General features: G+C 32.5%; 1 protein-coding gene across 11 annotated transcripts in view; it reads left to right on the top strand.

Moving 5' to 3' along the window:
* The window catches only part of Ppfia2 (PTPRF interacting protein alpha 2), a 435633-nt gene that overhangs the window by 124677 nt on the left and 287202 nt on the right, over positions 1–23754 (top strand). For 3 of the 11 annotated variants that reach the window (XM_063255215.1, XM_063255214.1, XM_063255213.1), the window contains exon 1: positions 14710–15120. The exons of 6 other annotated variants lie outside the window; for them this stretch is intronic. In XM_063255215.1, the coding sequence (XP_063111285.1) occupies positions 15040–15120 (81 nt within the window). In that variant the 5' untranslated portion in view covers positions 14710–15039. Of the gene's footprint in view, positions 1–14709; positions 15121–23754 lie in introns of those variants that run through there. 2 more of the 11 variants (XM_063255212.1, XM_063255211.1) reach the window with 1 other exon arrangement.

Below are 23754 nucleotides of genomic sequence, written 5' to 3'. Positions count from 1 at the left end.
AGATACTCTTCTGTTGGAGAAAGCCATGCAGTGGGGTGGCGAGAACTGACCACGACAATAACAGTAATGCCAATTCCTAATACAGCCCTAATACGGGTTTTTAAATTACATTTCACTAGCCCCTTCATCCCTTGTCCTAATTCCTTTCCCCTTCACATGCGCTGTTATCCATTGCACAAATGACTTTCTAGCATACACTTTATTTTACTTCTAATTTTGTTCCTGTACTTGCTCCTACTACAGAGAAAACCCTCCAAAGATGGGTAATTGCCTGCCCTGTGTCCTGAATGCCTAGAATAGTATTCAACTGGCAGCTGGTGCTCAAGAATTCTTCGCTTTATCAACTGTCTGCATCTCTAGGAATGTAATACGGAGATTTTGTATCCATTTGTGTAGCATGATGGCGTAAAGTGTAGAGTGATCAAGGTCAGAGCCTTTGTAGGCCATGGAAAGTAATTTGAACTTCTTTCAAACTGTTGTAAGAAATTATTTGATGGTTGAAAGAAGAAAGATGAAACAGTCTGGTTCATATATTTATAGATCTCACAGGCTACATGGAGATCAAGCAGAGAAAGACCCACATAGTCCAGTTCTCCTGAAGCTTCCAGCTGATGGGACAGCTACACCAGCATGCTGTTAGACTGTCTTACACAGTGTTAAAATGACTGCAATGATACACACGTCATGGTCGAAGAACCAAAAATTTATAACTGCAGAATGAAAGAAGGTATCAGAGCTGGATCCTGAATAAAAGTACAAAGAGAATTCGGGGCAACAGAGAAATAATTGAGCAAGGGACAAATTCAACACAATCTACTTAAGGAAAAGAAACAGTTGACCATTTGGAGTCTGTGTGAAGTGAGAGGCCTTAATATACATTGTCTCGATTTTCACAATACACAGTGAGTTAAAAACAATTTTGATCCCCACTTTTAAGAGAAGAAGACTGAGGCTCAGGAAAAATAATTCAAAATTTTATTCATCTAGAAATTAAAAGAAAATGAATATAGTCTTTAGTCTACTTGAAAATAAAGTTTATGCCTTTGACTACTATACTGGATTGATGATTTAATAATAGTATAATCAAATTCAAAGAAATAGACAATTATTTGTACCTAATCAGTTAAATCAAATTAATATTCATTGTGCATGACTGTGACTCCCGATGTTGGTAATGCTGTGTAAAGCACCACAGTCATGCAGCTGAATATGTACCCTTTTGATATTAAAAGACAGAATTTGTGGTAAGAATGCCTATGTTTGTTCTGAAATGTTAATTTTTATGTTTCATTTATTTATGTTTCGTGAATATTAGCCACAAAGAAGTAAACTAAAGAAATTACTTTATGCTCAAAATAACACAATAAAATCTTGACTCTCTGTCTTTATGATCTTCAAATCAGCATGCTATACAATTCTGAATTGGATGTAGTCTTTTAGGTACCTATATTTCTAGGAAAGGGGTTGTGATCTGAGACATTTTTAATGATTAAGTCTTAATATGTACAAAATGAAGTTTTGCTTAATGTCGTTCCTTTTTAAAAGTTCTTAACCTTTTTCCTGTTTTAACTATGGGACTTAAAAATACTCATTAAATCTCCCTAGTAATAATAAACGACATAACCTAGACTTAGAAGAGGGCATCAACATTAAAAAAAAAAATAACAACAACAAGGAGAATTTGATGGAGTACAAGGCATCACACCAAACTTTTTCTTAAGGCAAAAATATTAACTAACAGATGTGAGAATAAGGTAACTCTCGCTCAGTCTTCTCATATCATGGAACAAGTGGAAAATGATATTTATGTGTCACACTAGTGTGGACAAAGGAGGCTACGCAAGCTAAGAATTGAGGTGTTTTTTTTTTTTTTTTTTTTTTTTTCAAATATCCAAAACTCCTTCTCTAACCTTACTTAGCTGATGTGCGTGCTTTCTGGGTCCTAACAATGTGCATAGCTGCCAGCCACCACCGTTACCAGCATGTTCACCCACATGCTCTGCCTTCCTACCCGTTATCAAAGTGGAAGCCTCCTCCTGTCTAAAACCAATCTATGCTTTTGTAGATTCTGTCTCTGCTTACCTTTTCAAGGAAACTCTCTACAGATTCGTGTCTTTCCATTCTGCACCATCAAATTGTGTGTATTTTCCTGGAACCCTTCCTTCAGCACCTCAGCATGTTCTTTCCTGCGTTCCTTTCCTCGCCAGCACTCTTCTGGTTTCCTGTTTGTTTGTTTGCTTCCCTTTGAAACAATATGCCTTAGGACATAGAGGGAAGATGTCCACTAAAAGTTTCTTGTGTTCAGAGGTGGGGCTTTTGAACATTAGTGGACCATGGTTGGGTCTGTATCATCAGCAGATTAATCACAGCTGATTAGAAGGGGCCTGATTGGCAGAGGAGATCACTGGGAGCACGACCTGAAAGAGGGTCCTGCCCTTGGTTCCTTCCATCATTCTCTCCTTGGGTGCCTAGGTGTGAACAACATCATGATTTTCTCCCCTACCATCTTTGTGTTGGATCAACTGTGCACTGAACTTACTGAAGACATGAGGCACATCCACCTCTCTTCTTGAAGGTACAAGTTTTCAGGTATCACGTACCAGCATGGGAAAAAATGACTGATACGCACAGTGTATCCATTTTTCTGTTCATATTTCTTTTAATATGTGCTTAAATTGGGCTGTTTTTTTTTTAAACCTCTCTGCTGAAGTCAGTATATACATTTCTAAACCCAATGGCCTGTTTTCAATCTTCATTTTAATTCACCTTTCAGTCATATTTGATGCAAATATTCCTTGCCACCTAGTGATTCATATTAAATCACAGGACTCTAAGGAAATTATCACTCTTTTGGTCTTTGTCTTCTCGAGTGTTCCTCTGCATCCCTCTATGCAGGAGTAGTATTGTCAGAAGACACCAGGGCCCTGGTTTGGATCTCTTAGATACTTGCACCAATCCTTGAGTACCTCATTCTATTCTTGATTTCCAATCTGTGTGAAGTTTTTTTCTTATGGTTGGATATCTACCGATCCATGTGACTTGTTTATTTATATGACTAATGGAAATCTCAAACTTAACATTATATCAAGCTTAACACTTAAATTTTTTACCAAATGCAAGCTTCCTCATCTCAGTTGTTGGCAATTATTTTTGTCCTTTTACTGCTTAACCCAATAACTTAAATACTTTCTCAGAGCATAGATCCTGCAGTTGTCCTGGATTTCTTTCTGTGTTCTACAGTCTGTTTGATCCCATTAGAAAAATATAAATAATTCTATAAAATTAAAATAAGTAGCTCATGAGGTAGAAAAATAATTTAAAAAATATTTTATGTTTGAAACCAATCACCATGTGATTTTGATTTATATTGCAGCTTACATGATCTTATACATGTTACATAGTCTCAAAATAAGTAAATATATTAAAGGGTTTTATAAAAGCCAAAAAAAAACTTGGCATATAATATCACTTGGTGAATTATAACTGCTGTCATTTTTATTATGTGATAGAAAATAAAAGAGAGGCTGATTTTGACATCTAGTAAAATCATGATTGAAAGAATATCCTTGTCAACATGACAATGTCTGTGACCATAGAAATCTTGAACGGTAATAAATAAGGTGGCCTTAAAATTGCACTGGTTTATAGAATAGTTTTGCCAATTATCAGCCTTGTTCCTTTCTTCTAGTTTTTAGATCTTAAACATGGGATTCCAAAAACAGTGTCCACCCATCTAAATTGCTATATATTTCTATTTGTTCTGTTATTCCACACCAGTCATCATAACAGGACCCAAAACCCATGGACAAAATCGGCTTCTGTTACTAACTCTTCACTTTGTCTCATCTTCATTGATTACATTTGTTTCTTCTGGGGTTGTGTAAATATTTTTAAACAGACAGAAATACTCAGAGGTTGGGATTTTGAAACATTATTGGATCATGTGGGTGCTATACTCATCAGTGAGTCACTCTACTGATGAGATCATAGCTGACGAGAGGGGCCTGCTTGGAGGCTATTAGAGGATTTACCTTTGTGTTGCTTGAAACAACATAGTTTCATTTATTACTTTTTATGTAATGTGATATTATTCCTAATGCTCTGTGAATGGATGCAGGAAGATGAGCGCGTATGTGTGCACACTTGGGTGGATGAAAGTGTGGAAATGGGCAAAGCCGTGGGTCTCTACCTAACAACAATCTATCAAGATATATTTTAAAATAATTTAAATTACTGAGCAACATTATTCAACAGAATAGATATGGATTGATAGTTAAAATGTCAATGTTTTGTCATTCTTTTGTTCACTCATTTACCAAGAATACTGCATTCAGCTCAAAGAAAATGTTAGATACACACCTTCTAAGATAAAGTAGTTTTTAATTCTCAACATTATTCAACAAGTCAAATAATGTATTAAAATCCAACTCAAAAAATGAGAGAAACAAAGCAACCAAAAAACGATCTCCTAATTATTTCCCAAATAGATGCTTAATCTGTGTGACACACTGTGCTGGTCGTCATGATGACCTATTACAAGTTATATAGCAGGTACCACTTTTACACACTGAAGTATCTTATCACATTTCAAATTTTAGGTAGAGATTATCCATGATGTTAACAAATGTAAATACTGCAATTGAGACTGAGAATTGTTTTTCCCATGATGCGTAAGTATTACTCAGAACACCTTAGAACATATAGGTAATTCAGACAGCAAATGAAAATCTAGGCTTCTCCAAAGAAAGTTTTTGTTTAGTCACTAAAACCTAACTTTGTTAGCAAATGAAAAACAGTTGATACTTAACATTTAATAAGGCATGAAAGGTATATTCAAATTTAAATTTAACATATAATAATCTATGTGTAGTTCACATCTCATAAAATAGGACCAGCATTGCTGAAATAACTTATTTCAATAAAATTCATAAGTTAGGAACTCTTTCAGGTGTTATTTGGAAAACTTGAACTTTGTAGACCTCTGACAATTGAGAAAGTCAATGAGGAAATACCATTACCCTGGCACTTTAAGATAATATGTATAAAATCTGGCTGCTGACATATTTCAGAGTATGAGATAAATGACACAGTAAAGTTGTTCTTCTAATCAATTTAATCAACTAGTATTTGTGTGGTAAAGGAAAAGAGGGATAAAACTATACCAAAACTAAAATACTTAATTATGAATTTTATATAAGCTAATATTTATAATTTGAGCATATCGATATTCATGAGCTCTGAATATGATAATATGGGTAAATATTTGTGAAAAATATAATTCACACAATGGAAAAAGTAAGAAGAAGAAATAGAATGTGGTAAGAATATTCAATTTTTGGAGTGATTCGAGTTTTGAAGACTGAATGTATGTGTATGAATGATATGTTCATGCATATTCATACATGTATATATGTACATGAATTCACACGTATATTGTTTCTGAGATTATTTTTAAATATTTATCACCAAGAAATGAATTAATGACTTTTAAAATATTCTTTCTTGATATAAATGGGAGCTTTTATGTTTTGATAAGAATATATTTTCCCCCTACAGATCTTGAGAGATTCCAATGTATCCTAAAGAAAACATTAATTTGTTTATAACATGTTCAGTAAATGATTAGTTAATTTAAAAATTCTGTTTCCCAGGAGTAAATCTCTTAGATAGTAGAAGTTTCTTTTTCTTGGAATTCTCTCATCCCACGATTTTACTGCTAAAATTCATGTCCTCTATTAAATGGAGTTTTTCATTTTCGGGGTACAAAATGTACAATCGATCCCACTCTCTGCTTATTATCTTCCATTTTAACTTCTTGCACATGTAATTCTTCATTGATTAAATATTAGAATGGGTTAAATACGTGCGTCGGTGAACTGGTGAACCCTACAACCCTCTACAGCCAATGCGGCTGTCAAGAAGTTGCAGACGTGGAGCGAGTTGTGAAAGAGAATTCTGGGTTTTAGGGATCTGCACAGGGCCATCTTCAATGCACCTTCAGAACTTGTGATGTAAAGTTAAAGACTCAGACTCAGATAGAGATAGCGGTAGATAAATATGGAGGGAGGAGGGAGAGAGAGAGAGAGAGAGAGAGAGAGAGAGAGAGAGAGAGAGAGAGAGAAATAGAGAGAGAGAAATAGAGAGAGAAATAGAGAGAGTCTAGCTAGCAATGTATGCTTAGCTAGTTTTCATATGACATCCATATGGATTCAGTAGAATGTATTGTCCATCTGGGCTGCAAATTTCACTCCATCTGGCATGACTTATAACTGAATGCTTGCTGACAAAATTATTTGTTAGCCTACAGTGTTATGGTGCAAATTACAGTGACATCTTTTCCTCCTCCTTTCCCCCCTCTCCTCTCATCTCTTTCTCTTTCTCCTCGGTTTTATTCCATTAACTCTCTTCCTGTGGAGCATTCATCAGAATCCAACAGAAAGCAAGTAGCCTTTTCAGTGGATTCCTTTAACTCTTAAATTTTTATCACTCTAAAAAATTTTTAAGCCTTGTTTTCATTACTTACAAATGAATGAAAGACAGACTGTATCTAATCACTCATCTTGAAGCAGACTACATCTCACAATAGTTACCCTCTGGCATATAAAATTTGCACTGAATTTTTATATTGGCAGAATATAAGATCACAGACTATTTGGTGTTTTCTAAAATCTAAGATGATAACCATTTTAAAAGTCTTACGAGTAATTATTCCCAGAGGCAGAAGACTGTACTAGATGATTTCTGGGAGTCTATTAAAGACAAATGTCTGGCTTCAGGGTTTTTTATTTTTCTCATTTTTAAAAAAGTATAATTTAGTCATCCTTTTAGTTTTCATTTTCACTTGACTTCTGTAAAAATTCATGTGTTTGAGATGGCTAGAATTAGACTCTCTAGTGTTTGTATTTTAGGCTTCGTCTTGGGTAAATCTTCAGGTTTTTAGCAATCTATCTGAAGCAAATGAAATAAACACATCATTTTCCCTTCCTATATTTGACACATGCAAAATCTCATTAAATATTATTTCACATGTAATGTTGTAGTGTTTTTTCTTACTTTCAAGTTAATACCTAAAATAACCTCATGATAAATTAAATCAATAAGACTGAGAATTTTTGACAATTTTAAATACTCTAGAAAAGATGTTTGGCAACCTAAAGAAAGGTGTCAAAATATACTACCAAAAGTATGAAAATGACTTTCTATTTCCTATCTTTTACCCAGACAAGAATGCTCCAATTTTACTTGGTTTTATAGGAACACATTGTTGACCAGATTAAGCATTTTTTATTAATTTCATTTTGGAAATGTTTATAATATACCAAAATCTATCTGTTGCAGTTACCTCCTGTGCCCTGAAATACATTCTTCCCTATTTCCCAGTTATTTCATACTGTTGCTTTCCTTTGCAAATACTGGTCCTTCTCTTCTGAAAACCTCCAGCTTTTTTCTTTTACTAGGGGAACACTGACATAGCCATAAAGTGCTTTTCAAATTAACTAACATGGAATCCCTTAACACCTATTCAACTACGTTGCCCGTTATCTTGCTAGTTAACTATGTGTTGTTACTTGATTCTTCTGCCACCAAATTTAAAGTTTCTAAAGAATCCATACTGCATATTTTATAATGATGCTTCAAGGGTCTGGGCACCTTACTAGGTAAATTAAAGCATTCCTTAGTTAGTCTTTGATTGATACACTGTTGAATAAATGAACTAATGAATGCTTAGAGATAATGTTGCAAAGAAGGGACCCACTGGGATGGATTTCTCATTTTTAGTTAGAATAATCATCCTGTTCTCAGACAAGCTTTCACAAGCCTTTCTTAAATTTAGGTTTTCTCATGTTTGAAACGTGTTTCTCAATCCAAATGATGGTAGATGGGACAAATGAAGTGGTATTTTTGCACGTCTGACAGAACATGTTAGTGTTAGGCCATCCTCCCGTAGTTTTCAAGTGATTTACCCACATGGAGTCCCCTCTAACCCAGCAGCCCAGGTGACCTCCTCACGTGGTAAATTCCTTGAGAGCTGATTTGATTTATGTAAAATATGCAAAAAGTATGTGTGTTGTATTTGCAAATAGATTAAAAACTCCTTAAAGATAGATATACTTTTTGTTTCTCATGATTAGAAACAACACAAGTCCTCATTTACGCAAGAGAGCTTTTCTTTATTTCTGCTTTTCTAACATAATGACTTACTGGGTTTTTATTCCCTTTCAAATATGGTCCAGTTCAATTATCAATTTTGTATGTGATGACTAATCATATTACTATAGGGTACTTCTTCCATTAATAAATATCTTATTTAAAATTTAACAAAAGAAGTGTTAATTTCTAAAACTAAAAATGAAGACCACTGATTTTTCTTTATGAATGAAGGGCAGTTCAGATATAAATTTATATTGAATTTTTATTGGCATATTTTCATTTTTCAAAAAATTTGTCCCAGTGTATGTTTTTGTTTCCTTTTGTGGCATTTTTGGCTTTGTTCTATTTTCTGAGATGTCTCTGTTTGCAGTTCAGGCTGGCTTTGGACCCTGTGTAGCTTGAGCTAGCCTGGAACTCACAGTGCTTCTCCTGCCTGCCTCCCTAGTGCTGGGATTACAGGCTTGTACAGCTGTGTCCTGCTACAGTGTATGTTTGACTAAATTACTACACCGAGAAATTCGTAAGTGGAATTTTTCTCCATAAGTACTAATTTATCTTTAAATTTAGTATAATCATCAACTTGTAGTTTATGAGGGAATATATTATTTTTTTAAGGAATTGACCGTAGACCTCTCTTTAGGGCCTTCCCACAAAACTACACCCTCAGTCCATTTTTATTTTATTATTTTATTTTATTTTATTTTATTTTATTTTATTTATTATTTTGAGACAATGTCTCAATACATGGCTTAATTTCCCAGGCTGGGTTTGAAATTTGATCCTCTCAGCCTCACAGAATGTGAGGAGCAGAAACATGCCCCACCATGCCTGGCTTTCCTTCTGCCTTTATTCACATAAACTTTTGAAAGCTATTCCATCAAGTAGTACTAGCAATTTGGAGCATATGGTGTTTTTTTATACTTTATTCTTTACATTTTCCATTATAAATAGGGAATGCAGATGAGTGGGAAAATCTCAGGTCTACTTTGCCTGGTAATGTGAAGTTTTTATCTCATTAATGTCATTTAATTATTACAAAAGATTTGGAGTAAAGCATCAGTATTCCCATTCCATAGACGTGGAAACCAGAGCTCAGCAAAGCCCCTGGGCTTATTGTGAGCTACGTTTTCTTCTTTGTATTCTAAGACTATGGCTGTAGTTTTCAGTTTCTAATAAAAATCTTTTTCACTTTTGGAGGACGTTTAGACTTGTGCAACCACTATGGAAATCTGTGTGGGAATTCCTTGAAAAACTAGGATCAAAGGTTACATTTGAACCAACCATTACACTGCTGGGTATCTTCCCAGAAGACTCAAAAGCATCATACCATAGCGATATATGAACACCCATGTTCATAGAAGCACAATGTGTAATAGCTAAATGTTGGAAAGAACCCAGGTGGAAAGGAATGGATAAAAAACATGTGTTTTTTTTTTAATATAATGTAGTACTATTCAGCCATAAAGAAGGATATGCTTGAGACTTATTTATAGGTAAATAGATGCAACTAAAGATCATACTGATAATGAACTTAATCAGACCACTATATGTAAACACGGTATGTCTCACTAGTGTGAAAAACTGAACAAGTAAACAGAAATGTATGAAAATAAATGAAAATGTATAACAGATATTGTGAAATGATGAAAAGAAAAACAGGGGGAATAGATAAAGGAAAAGAGAAAAGGAAAAATATATATTAAAGATAGTTAAGATAGTGATTCAACTAGTTTCTTGAAAAAAAGTTTATGCTAACTTTGGACAAGATATGGTTGCTATGTCTTGTGCTCTGAACAACAGCTACAAAGACAATGCACAATATATCAGCTATGGTAATGGTCTCCAACCTGTTTTGAAAGGTGGCTTCATTGTTGTCTTTATCTTTTTTTTTTCTTTCTTTAAAACTTTAAAAGTCGAACCAATATCAAATTATTGGTCTTATCAACTAGAATAATATTTAACTCAATTACTTCTCTCACATTGCGTAAGTAGTACATTGATTCAGGACATGATACATGTTTGATTGCCAAGGTAGATGTTTAATAATTATTTAAGGTATGAAGGCAGAATAGAGGGAATGGAAAAGAGAAGTAAAAAATAAAGATTTGCTATGTACCTGTACTAACTCCACACAATGAATGTAATGTTTAGGAATTGCAGATGTGTATGAAAAAAAGAAAATTCTAAAAAATACTTTCCAGAGAATACAAGAATATAAGTACTTTTAAGGAATTTGATTTCTTCTCTATGTAGTGTTTTGCAGAATGTATCAATCCTTGTTGTTGATAAGAAGGCGGGGCTGCATTTGAAACATTCTTTCAGTAGAACACATTTCTGAGGACTCCTACTACATTGCTTTACCTTATTATCTCAGAACTTTAAGGGGCAAGCTACAGGGCCACTCAAAATGCAGGTTTCAGTCTTACAAAAATAACTCTTTGCTTTAATTACAAGATAGATCTCTTTGGAAGCCAGGTGTTTACTGGTTGTTAGTTTTCAAGAAACATTTCTAATGATAAATTATAATTTCCTCTTTTAATTTTAGTAAAGATATAGTAGAAATTCAAATATATTAGCAACACTTATTTAAAACTTTTAAACAATTGTATAACAATATCACAGGTCTTCTCTTTTCCCAGCTACTTGTTTTGTGAAAAGTTTCTCAGCAAATAAATCTATAAAAATGAAAATTATGTTTGATGTGATACATAAGCCAGTTTTTAAAAGAAAATTATAATGAGGATATATACGTCCAAAAACATTTTCCTCTTCATGCTAATATTCATCAACATCTTGATATATTTACTCCAATATAATAAATTTGTGTGTTACTATTTGTGAATGTGCCTCATTCTGCAAGACACATTTTAGGAGCTGGAGATTTAGCTCATTGGCATAAGCGCCTGCCCTGCAAGTAGGCAGTCGTGAGTTTGATCCCTGGTACCTATAAAAAGGAAAAAGACAAAAAACAAAAACAAAAAAGACACATTTTAATATTTTGATCTGATTGAAAATTTAAATATGAAACATTTGAAACACATATATACATGTCCATATGTTTTATAGTAATAGGTTATGTTATTGACAAAAGCCTTCAAAAAATAAGATAATAAAATGTATTAAGATTAAAAAGTATGTGTAAGAAAAGAAAGTGAATATAATTGAGAGTAAAAATAATGGTATAAAATTTCCAACTTTTGAGATCTTTTCATTAGCTTCACTTTATTTTTTAGAAAAGAAGATGGGTATGAAATGTAATGCTATTTATATTTTGTGTGATGGATTTAAATGAGTATCAGTAGAGCTTTATTTGATGAAGTCAATAATTACAATATACCATAATTAAAGCTCTTAAAATATTTGTATTTATGATGAAGAGGAACTACCTAGTATTTTACACTGTCTGTATTTAAAAGCACAAACTAGCAAAGTTTGGAAAGCACAGAACTGGTAAATTGTCAGGCATGGATCTCTGAGTAGCAGGGAGTCTCCTCCATGAGCATTCTGCCCAGGCCCACTGGGCCTCTTGGGTCTGAAGCCATGGTGCGTCCCTCTGCAAAAATACGGGGAGTTTAGATGACTAAATTTAATACTTATTGTTTTCTTTAGGCTATTTATATAAGCCAGATGCAGCTATTTCTTAGTGAGACACACATTCTCTTCTCCAACCCTCTAGTACATCTTGTTTTCATGATTCCCATAATAATGACGATGAGCAATATTTTAGCTCTAGTTTCTCCAAACTCAAGGAACAAGACGGGAGTTCCTATCAGTGGTGATTTTCAGATGAGGACAGTACCTTCACCTTTGCTATCAGGCAGAGAAAGTTGAGTTCTTTCCAATTAGATTGTCAAAACAATGGAATAAGTATGTAACACATGAAAAATGGGGATATTGTATACTATAGCATTTGCAACAAAATTTAGAAAAAAGAATTAATTGTACAATAATTATAGGTTAATACTGTTTCTCCTTCCTGCTTTTATCAAGAGTAATTCATACCAATTTCTTCCTTTCCCTACAAAGAAAATATAAAAAAGCAAAGAGTACATTGTTATCCAAAATGCTTCAGAATCTTTAGCTGAAACAAAATTTTCTGCTAATGAAAATTCAGCACATGTATGAGATTATTCCAAATAATGTGATATTGTGACAGAATATTTGATTTATTGGCTCTAAACTATGAACTCTAGTGAATTTTCAGGCCTTTATGTCAGATTCAGTTTTTAGGAACACAAAAGTATAATAATCTATTTGGTAAGCTTTAAGAAGCTTCCAGTTGGTGAGAGAGAAATTATTTCTACCTTCTGTCACTGGGAGGCATGAGTCACATGATTCCCACCACAGAAGTATGGTCTCTAAGTGGACTGCGATAAGAACCTGAATTTTTATGTGCACCACTGATCTAAATGCCTAGATAGCCATTTCCAAGGTTTGACAATATATTTAAACAAATATTATGTAGTTTAAGAAATGAGAAGTCAGCAGTTCAAAAAACAGAATATAATGACTGATTAAATAACTAAAAAACCAGAAAACATTATTTTTAAAATTTATTTGCAGTGATGTAGTGAATAGTTAAAAGGCTTAACAGTTTTAACAAATTAGGTGATGCCAGAAAAAAAAATTCAAAACTTATGCTCCAAAACAAAGAAGGCTGCTTGTTAAAGGGATGCAGGAGTCAGCCTAAAACAGGCACTCCAACAGGAGCTGGGCAGTGGCCAAAGCTGGGCAATATGATCAACAAATTCCTATGTAATAGGAAATTATAACCCAAAGGAAAAACTGAATATACCCTATAGAAGTGTATACTGATATAAACAAGTGACTGAAAAATAACCAATAAAGGAACAAACTCCCCTATAGAATTCTGATGAATATCTGTAAATATTCTCTCATTCAAAAGGTAGAGCTTAGTTTCTTTCCTTGTTACTAACACATTGAGTGTTTCAGAAACTTAGTGACTAATTCCAAAGAAGAGAGTATGGAAAGGGAAAAATAGTAGCCATATAGAATATGAAAATAGTAAACACTACCTTAAGCACAAGATAATGGTGAAAATTACTCCTGACACTTTGGGCATTTTATGTCACAAAAAAAGACATAGTGAGGACAATTCACCATTTTGGTAGTTTTTTGCATCACATGTAGCCCTAGTTCAATCACAAGGAAAAACATTCGATAAACGCGTTAGATAAAAGCCTCAGATCATGAACATCTTACTTAACTTAACTGGTGCTTCTCATAACTGTTGGGAATGAAAATTAAGGAAAATCTGGGTGTCAAGGAAACTAAAGAGACATAATGACCTAACAAATGGAGTCCAACCAGGAACAGAAAGTACATGAATGGCAAAACTAGAAAAATCCAAATAAATCCATAAGGTAGAGAATAATAATTTCAATTTCTTCATTTTGATAAATAGGTAACGTAAAATGTAGAAATTAGGGACAATAAATGAGGGATAGAAAACAATGCTTGAAATATCTTTATAGTCTTTCTCTAAATCCAAAATTATCCCCAAATTAAAATTCTGTTTTAAAAGTTCCATTTTATTTATCAAGTTTCTTGCTATATAATTATGTTCTCTCAAAATTACAGGTATCCTACCCAAGAAATTGAGTTGCTTTTTAGCACCCCCCTCCGATACTATAAATTTGAAGCATAGAGAATCTAAAGTACAAATAAATATTATTCTGTAGCTTCTGGCTTCAAAACAGGAGTTTTTAAAATTATGTTAGCTATGAAAAAAGCCTACTTCTGGTTCATTCTGTTTTTTGTCTTCCTGGAGTCTCCAACTTTAAACCATGTGTAAGTGGAACATTTATTTTTACCTCTAAAAGTTGTCAAGTCATCTGATATGATCTTTTATAGTATTTTGTTAAAGACTTAAAAAGTGAACATGTTTTGCAAATGGCTCGTGTGTTTACAATTAGTATTTTTGTATCTCAAGTAAAAAAAATCAAGTCAATGAAAGATATTTTACTAATTGATTTGTAATAAAATATAAAATAGGGTTCTTTAAAATACATTTAGGACAGTATATAAGACATTCATTGATCAATTTAATTTTAGCTAAGATGTCAAATGAGAAAATAATGATTACATTCATATTCATGATGCTCCTGGGGGTTTAGCAAAGGAGAAAATATTTTCATTCCATTTGTTAATAGTTCTAGTATTCTAGAGTCTTAATAAATTGCATACATTGCTCCTTAATGTTCAGTTAGCCATAATATGTTTTGATCTATGCATTTTGAGAGCTCTTTACTTTAAAAAAAGGCTTTGTAAAAATTTAAATGTTATTGAAAAGACTATGGCCATAAAAAGACTGAGATACACAGAGAAAGAAAAGTAATATAGTAGTTAATTCATTACTAAATGCAGCTTTAAAGCAGTATGTGAGACATGCTTCAGGTTAGTCGGAAGAGGTCCTCTGAATTACACTGTGCATGCTTCCCTGAAATGGAACTGTGTGTTATTGGTTAAGCAGGATATTTAGCATAATCACTCTGCTAGACTGTGGTGGAGGGAGGTGATTACCACTGAGAACAGACGGGCAGGTCCACAGCACTGCCAGATTCTGCACAAGCTCCATTTATCGTTGGTTCTTGCTTTTATCCTTTTGTGTTTTCAATTTTTTTTTTTAAACACTGTATGTTCTAAAGATCTAGCTGCACAAAAGGTCGGTGGCTGATGCCCTTCCAGCTTAGACTGCAAATGTAGATGAAAGATTCAAAATGCTATCACTGTGTATCTAAGAAGGATGGGACAGATTTCATTTTACCCTCTAGTCTCCCTCAATGCATGCACGGATTTATCCGTACGCTAAGCTCTCTGCTCTGCATCTGTAGCTCCTTGTGGATTATATTGTCTCTGTGATCAGAAATGATTTTCTCGGATATGAACACCGTTTCTGGCTCCCCTAAAGTGCATCCTCCTAATGGGACCCGGTTTTACACTTTTCAAGTAAGTGTACTTTAAATGGCTTCACTACTAAAGAACTTTATATGCAGTAAAACTTTTAATACAAGGAAAGGAAAATTGAAAAGTGTGAAAATATTAAAGGGAATGTATGGAATGCATAATGTGCATGTCAGTTTAACCTGTTTTAAAATATGGAGGATGGCATTAGAGTTCTTTGAATTCAATCAAAGTAATAAGGAACACTTAATTTTCCACAGGGCGATTTTAAAAACTGCTCTAGTATCAGCCTGGCAAGTTTATGTGGTGTGTCGTGTCTCCTGATGTTTTTTATAGTTGTAATATGGTGAACATTGCAGAATTACTTCTCTTAAGTATCAAGGAAAAGTAAAATTAAAAGATATTTTATGGAACTTTGCAAACTAAGTTGTCTAGGATAAAAATATTTGCTATATCTTATAAATGTAACTTCAGATAATTTCTGTTAATTTTGTTATATTATGCAATACCCAGCAGTAAATAATACAGAAGGCTTAAGTTACCATGTTTGTATGCTTTTCAATTTGAGGTAAAGTAGAAACTCATTAAGATGGAAGATTTTCTGTGTTATCAAAAAGTCAAAATGATTTATAATATAAATGTAAATGTGAATTACAAAGCTGTTACCAACTAAATGCATTTCAATTTCCTGTGAATAAATTAGTCATCAATCTAGGAAATGGTTAAGGTTCAAGTAAATCAGGTTCTACCTCATTTTATCCTCAAATTGCATCTTGAAGTGCTAAGTTTTACTTTGTAATTCAGTCGTGTCATCATTATATGAAGAGGTGAAAGGAATCTTCTCTTTCTGCATATTTGACTTTATGGAAATACAAACAGCCTGTCATTTATTTTTCATTTGGCTCTTATAGAGTTCTGGGGTAAAATACAAATACCAGGAAATTAATATAGTAAAGTTAGTCAGAATTTAGTAAAAGAGACTTTGAATTAATGTATATCAGATTTATAAGACTCTTGCCGTAGATATAATTATTCTGTCTCTCTCCCTTTTCGGTATTTCTATTTTTAATCCTGTCGCCTCTCCAGTTTCACACTGATGTCCACTGATAGTGCAAATCTGAGCTGTTCCAGAATATATTCCCTTCCCAGTGGTGATCTGCTTATTGAAGCTGTGATTCAAAATGCAAGTGCCCTGAGGCTGTTCACAGAATTATTACTTGTATCTCTCCATACAGAGATATAAACGCTCACTACAGTATTCTGTAGCAGACTCTTTGGGGCAGCTCTTGACATTAGGTATTCTACTTGAGTCTCTCAAAGTTTAAGGGTCAGTGAATTCCATATGCTCAGTTGTGACACAAGCTTTTTACAAGTCCTTCAGTAAAGAACTTGCTGACATTTTTCTTGGCAGGTGATTTTCTTTGGGAACACTGTAATAATTTTTAACCACGCCTTTTTTGTTGGCACAATCACATATTCATGTAAGAACCTTAGAATTTCAGGTAAAATATAAATATGGGCAGATACAAACTATCCTTCTCTATTTTTAATCATACTAAATGATATGTGATTACAATGCTTACAAAGAAAGGAAATGTGTTTTTGTATTTGTGTGATTATCTTTTGTTGCTTTTGCTATTTTTTTCCCCCTGGAAAATGAAAGAGAAAAATACAGTCTTTAAAGCACGAGGTAAAGATTTATAACGATAAACTCATGGCTTTTATTTTCAAAGGAAAGAATTAGATGATTATTTTCATACTTGCATGCATGAATCTATTTAAAGGCAACGTATTTTCTTTGATCGGAACACTGGGAAAAATGAGATGCTATAAAAGTAACAGACCATTTGTCAAAAAAATGTATCCTGTGAAAATGATTAGATAAATTTTCCAAAATAGTTCTCATTATGCAGTAACATAAATATGCTTCTGATATGATCCTTCCTCAAGAAGTTTGGATTTTAATGCCTGATTTCTTAAAATTATTTCACATAACAGTTAACATATGAAAAATCATTTAAGATAGTTCAGTATGAATAATACTGAATTTCAGTTCCATTTTCTCATTAAGCATCAAAATTACTCCTGTCATTTTGTCCAGAATTATAAATATCAAATTTTTAGTAAGATGACCTAAATAGTTAAAGATAAAAAAATAACAAATGAGAAACTAAGACTATTCAAATTACATTTTCTTTTTCTTTGCATTTTAATTTAGTCAAATACATTTATACTTCTGCCCACATATATATGCAAATGCCCTTTGTATAGAATATCTAATAATTAATTTTCTTAAGTTAATTTCTCACTTTTATATTACTATTAATATATGTTAAAGTGTATTAATTTTTCTATGCAGAGCTTCTTACACTCTGCATGATGCCAGCAACCAGTTTATATTATTTTAATGAATTACTTATCACCTATCAATCAAGTCCTATGGGAAAGTTGTCTAAAATTGTCCTTTTATTGACAAAAATTAGAACTAAATGCTAGCAGAGGAAAATTATTACAATGTTCATATATAGTAATGATCAATTTTTATTACTCTAAATGCATTAAACAAAGCATATCATAAACATATTTATATTTCATATATGTTTAACATAAACACTAATGTGTGCATTAGTGTAGTATTAAAAGACAGTGAATTTTTCCTAGTTTTGTGTTCATAAAAATTATGTCCCAGCATGATTTTACATTTGTTCACCTATATATCTATGCTTGCAAATGAAACTTACATTTGTGCTACTAAACCTCTAGATTGGCCAATCATGATTTAGTATGGTACTCCCAGCGGTGTTGGTGACATGGATCCCTCATTTTGTATGCATTAAATGCCCTCCCCAAGTGTTTGTTTCTTGTAGTACATTTATTTGTTTTATTTACTGGAGCTTTATGCAAACTTCAAGAAAATTAATAACTATGGTCCTGCATACCTGTAATCCCAGAACACTGGAAGGCTGATGTAGGAACAATGCAAATTTGAGCCCAAACTTCATGACTCAGCTAGACTGTCTCAAAATTAAAAAAAAAAATCCCCTGAAGATGCAGCTCAGTGCAAAGGCCCTCTGTTCACTCCCTAGTAACACACACACACACACACACACACACACACACACACACACGCGTTAACAAACCATTTCTATAAATCAAAAGAATAAATTTTGGACAGTGGGGTGGTTTAATCTAGTTAGTTTGCAGAATACCACTTTTGTCATTTATTCCAGCATTAGTGTTATGTATTAGATCTATGTGTAGAAGTAAACTGAAAGCTAAAGAAAGATACTTTACCTCAAACTATGGAAACAGAGAAATGTTCCACTTTTATGGAATCATTCACATATCAATTCTTCTTAAAGTATAAAATTGTATCTAAGTTTAATTCAGTACTCTCTGTGATTTCAAACACATGGACCATATTTTTCTAATGTTTTTAGTGCCAGGAAATTCTTAGCGTGTTGTGTGTGATCACCTTTGTTTTTGATTATATTTGCCCAAAGAAATTTTTTTCTAAAAAACTTATTGCAACAGCTATGAAGGATTCATTCATTCCTACAAATTCTATTGTGTGTTTCCTTTGACCCCCTTTGGTGTTCATAACACTACCAGTGCAGTTTTATGCTCTGTTATAGTCTTGGAGACCAGTTTTTAATGTGTCACTAATATGCAGATAGCATCAATATTTCAGTATTTCCTTCTTGTAAACTGGTGGAATATATTTGAAAGATAAATGATTAAAATATGAAACGTTATCCCAATTATCCTATTATGACAAATTATTTTCTTTCAAAATATAGGTAATTAAGCTTAACTGTATACTAATGGGGTCAACATATAAAGATATATAAAGAAAATTTGTTTAATACTCAATTTTTATACTGCATCGTGTGATTGTTTAAAATCACATGGGTGATAAAGGAAAAGCCTTGATTTTATTGTTCATAATGCAATGGTAATCAAAACTCTTTTTGAAAATGTTTTATTGGTATCTCTTTCTCATTCTTTCTTTTTCTTTCTCCATTTTCTTTTATTTTTTTGAGATATAATCTTACCACATAATCCATGGTGGCCTCAAACTCACAGAAAGCTTCCTGTTTTAGCTTACCAAGTGTTAGAATTATGGTCTGCCACTATATCTAGCCTTTGTCATTGTTTCTTCATTGTTTTTTTTATTTTTTTTAAAAAAAATTAAAATTGATTAGTGCATGAATCCATAATTGGCTGATAAGATTAGCACTCGAAAAAGATATGGAAATGAATGAGTCAGGTAAGGTGGAAATGGGAGTTCACTGAGTTTTTAATCAAAGGATACTATTAGTAATAGTCAGGGAGCAACCTAGCTTTGTAAAGTTTGAGGTATTCCTGGCTTTTTAGCAACAAGCTCAATTCTTATATATTCCATCATTTTGGTCCAGCATTATTTTTTCTATCATTTGGAGCATATTATAACTTCTTCTTGTTGGTAATTTTAAGATGCATTTGAAAAACTCTATCCAAATTGTTTGACACATGTTCAAAACATTAGGAATGAAGACAAAATAGCCCTGGTCTTCTAGTAGTGATGAGAAAGACTTTCCTAGCTGTGTAGAAACAGAAACAGAAGACCCAGCTAAGTGAAAGAGTGAAAATTTTTCTTTGCCATCACTTACTTATATTTATTTCTAATTACAAGTGAGAAGAATTACACAAGAAATGTCTTACTGTTCGAAGTCACTCATTGGTATGCTGGATGAGAAAATTTAGTATAACAGGAACATAATTGGGAACAGAGAATGTCTCAGAGTAAATGTACAGAGTTCAAATAGAAACATAGACTTGACTATGTTTCTCAATTCTGGGCTTGGGTTTTAATGTTTGCAGTGAGAAGCAGCAAGATTGGATTTGTTCTTTAGTTAGCATATTGGATGCTGTCTTGTGGAAGAATGACTTACAATACAGAGAACAATTCAAAATAATCCACATCATGTACCATTACTTCTACACTGTATGGATGAGGAAACTTGTGTTCACCAAAGATACTCAAATAGCCATTAATTGTATAGAACAGAGGTAGTGTAGTTTCCATCTGAATTGAGATGTTATAAAACACAAAAAATCTACATATTTTCCTTATAATCTGCTAAACTAAGTGATGATGATTAAATTTAGCAGCAAATATATTCTCAGGTAAATAATGTCCAATCTCATTCATCTATTAAGAAAGAAACTTAAAACAATTTGATTCCATGACTTTAAAATATCTGTGTGACAGCCACACTGGATTTTAAAGCTTTCATTTAGTTACAACTCATTTAATCCTAACTATGCAGTTTTTTCCATTGGAAATAATGTTTGTGATAATCATATTTCCAATATATTTGTTTCCTAGAAATTCACTGAAATATATAAAGGAAAACTGAGGAAAACATGGGTCACACCTTTGTAATTTAAGAGTTTCTCTTTGTATCAGTGTGAACTGATCACAGAAGTCAATGAGCAGTCCTTGGGGCTCCGGAGAGTCCTTAGAATCCTCATTTGCAGAAGTTTCTACTTAATAGAACTCAGGTAGACTGTATTTTCCATGAGGACGGGAACTACATACTTCTTTTTAGTTGAAATTCTGATCAGAAAAGATGAATATTCATCTTCATTTATGAAGATAAATGAGTAGGTGCTGAACTGAAAAATATCTATATATACTTTATACTTATCTGAAATTTTGAGGTAATCTCTAGAGAAGAGGAAAATTGAAATTAGGAAAATTTGAGAGGCTCGAGTGTTAATAAAAATTTGTTTGCTCATTTTGAGATTGTATCTCACTGTTTAGAAAATGAAATATTTAGAGCCCTGAGCCGAGATGCCCTGGTACTTAGAAAGAGTCCAGAAACATTAGTGAAAGAAGCTGCAGCAGCAGCCAGAGGTTTGGTCCCCCGGCTGTAGCGGAGATGGGAAGGATGTGATCCAAGAAGTGATGGGAAAAGGAAACGTCCTGGAGAGAGATATTCAAAGCAGGGCATGACTTTCTGGTTAGAGAAGACTAAAGAAAACCAGGTGAAATTAAAATTCCAAGTTCCCAGACAAGAAGGCAAGTGGAATGTGGAGAAAGGGCAAGTTTGGAAAATCATACACTGACTTCAGTGTTTGACAGATTGAGCAGACATGCTTTGGGTAGGAAACACACATGTGACTTCAGGAAAGGGATCGATCTGAGTAGCTGATATAAATGTGGGGCACATCTATAAGTAAAGTTATAGGAATAAATGCAGAGAATTTGGCAGATGATAAGGTTAGAGAAAGGATGAGGTTGAAAGTCTGACTTATCCAGAACTCTCACTTCAGTGTTTCTATTTGATTTTTTTGCAAGTATGTTTTAAAAAGTTATCTTCTCCTCACATCCCACCTTGAATGTCAGCCCTTACCTTAAGTAAGGCAAGAGGCTCCTGAATATGTGTGTCTGGTTCATCTTGTGAACACATTTTGGAAGACGATGTTGTCTCTCAGTCTCTTTTGGGGATGTTATTTCCAAATATTATCCAAGTAAAGTCATTTAATTATGTAAAATCATTTAATCTTATACTTTCATGACATAATTATTGCATGGTATTGCATTGTTACATGACATTTATTTATTCATTTATTTCTCTTTACCACCAGCACCTGAACTTCTAAACAGCAGGTAACTTCAAACCATTCATATTTGCTTATTGATGCATAGTCTAATTCCTGTCATGTAGAAGATGTTTGTGCTTTTTGAATGAACTGATACATAAATTGAAGACTACCTAAAATAATTTCTGTTTTATAAATTCATTACATAAATTGCCTCACTTTCTTGATTGTCCTCTTTAACAATGTTGAATAAAACCCTTGGTTTCTGCACTCCAGAAATTTTAAGAAGCACCTCATGGAAAGTTAACCACTAGCCAAAATGTAACCTTATTTTCTTCTATAGAGTAGGTTGGGATGGGATAAGGACTTTGACATATAAAAGATATTATGAATTGATTGATTTCAATTACAGAATTCTATTTTATAATATTTAGAATTACTATTTAGAATATTATGAATTGATTGGTTTTAATTACAGAATTCTATTTTAATAATTTTAATTCCAACTCACATTGAGCTCTCTATTATTCTATTACTTTTCTATATTTTCAAAATATTTTATAATTATTAAAGACTACTCTCAAAAAAGCTTCATAATATGTAATAAAGACCTTAGGAAGCCATGTACATAATCTAATTCTTTGCTCTTTGGATTTAAGCAAATGTTTGAGCTAGGTTTTACCAGTTGAATTCATCTTTTAACAAGTTAAATTACTTACCTATTTTTACTTTTAGCTACTGAAATAACACTTAGACCATGAAAGTATTATGAATAACCATAAAAATATTTAAGAAATTTTGTATAAAATATTTACTTCCCATAGAAATGAACCTCAATCAAGGTTAGCCTATAGTTTTAACACTTAATGCATTTTCTACATAATAACATTACTTATTTCACAAATTATATTTTGATGATCCTTTTCTCATTTTTAATTTAAAAATTAATGCTAAAACATAAGTGCTTAAGTACTTCATATATGTTAGATGAGCTTATTAAAATTTATTAAATTTACTTTTCAAGGTCTTTATTTTGTAGAATGTTTTCAGTACATTCATATTATCTTTTTAAAGTATTCTTTAATCTCCTTTATATTTTTTGAATTTTTAAGTTGCAATTTATAATTTGGTATTTTATTCATGAATTTTACTATGTGCAAATTAAAATTCTGGTTTATGGAATTAATTTTATAGTTTAATTGAAATACCTAGAAAAGTAAACATATACAACACATAATGATTTAAATAACTTTTCATCCTGAAAGTTCACAAGAATTAATATTTTTACTAGAATTTTTAAATAATATCATTAATTGATCATCTAAGTTATAATGCAAAACAGAAATTGGTTTATTTAAATGAAAGACTGAATAATGACACCAGGAAATAGATTGTTCAATACCATCTAATTCCTGCATATTAATTATTCTCACTTTAATTATATTGGTAAAGGAAACAAAGATGTCATAGAAAAATAGTGCTGATTGTTTGCCACAAAATAAAGTTAATACAAATATGAGGGTTCTGATCTACAATGTCATGTTCCAAATGATGTATAATATACCACTTGACTACCTTTAATGCTGTATTTAGCACTTTCTAAGAAGATCTAACTTTGAAGTTACAATACTTTCATAAGAACTAACAGATCTAGTTTGATTCATGTTTCAGAGAAGCTTCAAAAACCTTGTATTTGAAAACCTAAAAGACAGTAACTTCCATAAATAAAATATACAATAACTTGACTATATCTGAAAAATTATAGTTCATCTTTGACTACATTGTTTTAATACTACTTTGTTTAATGTTGATACTTTATGTTTAAAGAATCACATGCTTTAACAATAATATAATGTGAAATGTTTGTATACACATTTCTTTCATCCAGGAAACAACTATTGAAAGCTGCTTTAGATACGGTCTATATTTTTAGGCCGCAACTCTAATATACAAATTAAAATAGATACAGTTATAATAGAGAACCATTCAAAGTGCAAAGACATTTTATTAAAGAATTAGTTAATTCCAGACTCGTCAGTTTCAAATGAAATTTTATAACTTATCATATAAATATAAGAGAAGATCCTG

This window comes from Cavia porcellus, unplaced genomic scaffold (assembly GCF_034190915.1).
Source record: "Cavia porcellus strain 051 isolate PalLab524CR breed Dunkin Hartley unplaced genomic scaffold, mCavPor4.1 scaffold_8, whole genome shotgun sequence".
Classification (NCBI taxonomy): Eukaryota; Metazoa; Chordata; class Mammalia; order Rodentia; family Caviidae; genus Cavia; species Cavia porcellus.
Note: the sequence above shows the minus strand (reverse complement) of the source record. Positions and strands in the feature narration are given on the sequence as shown.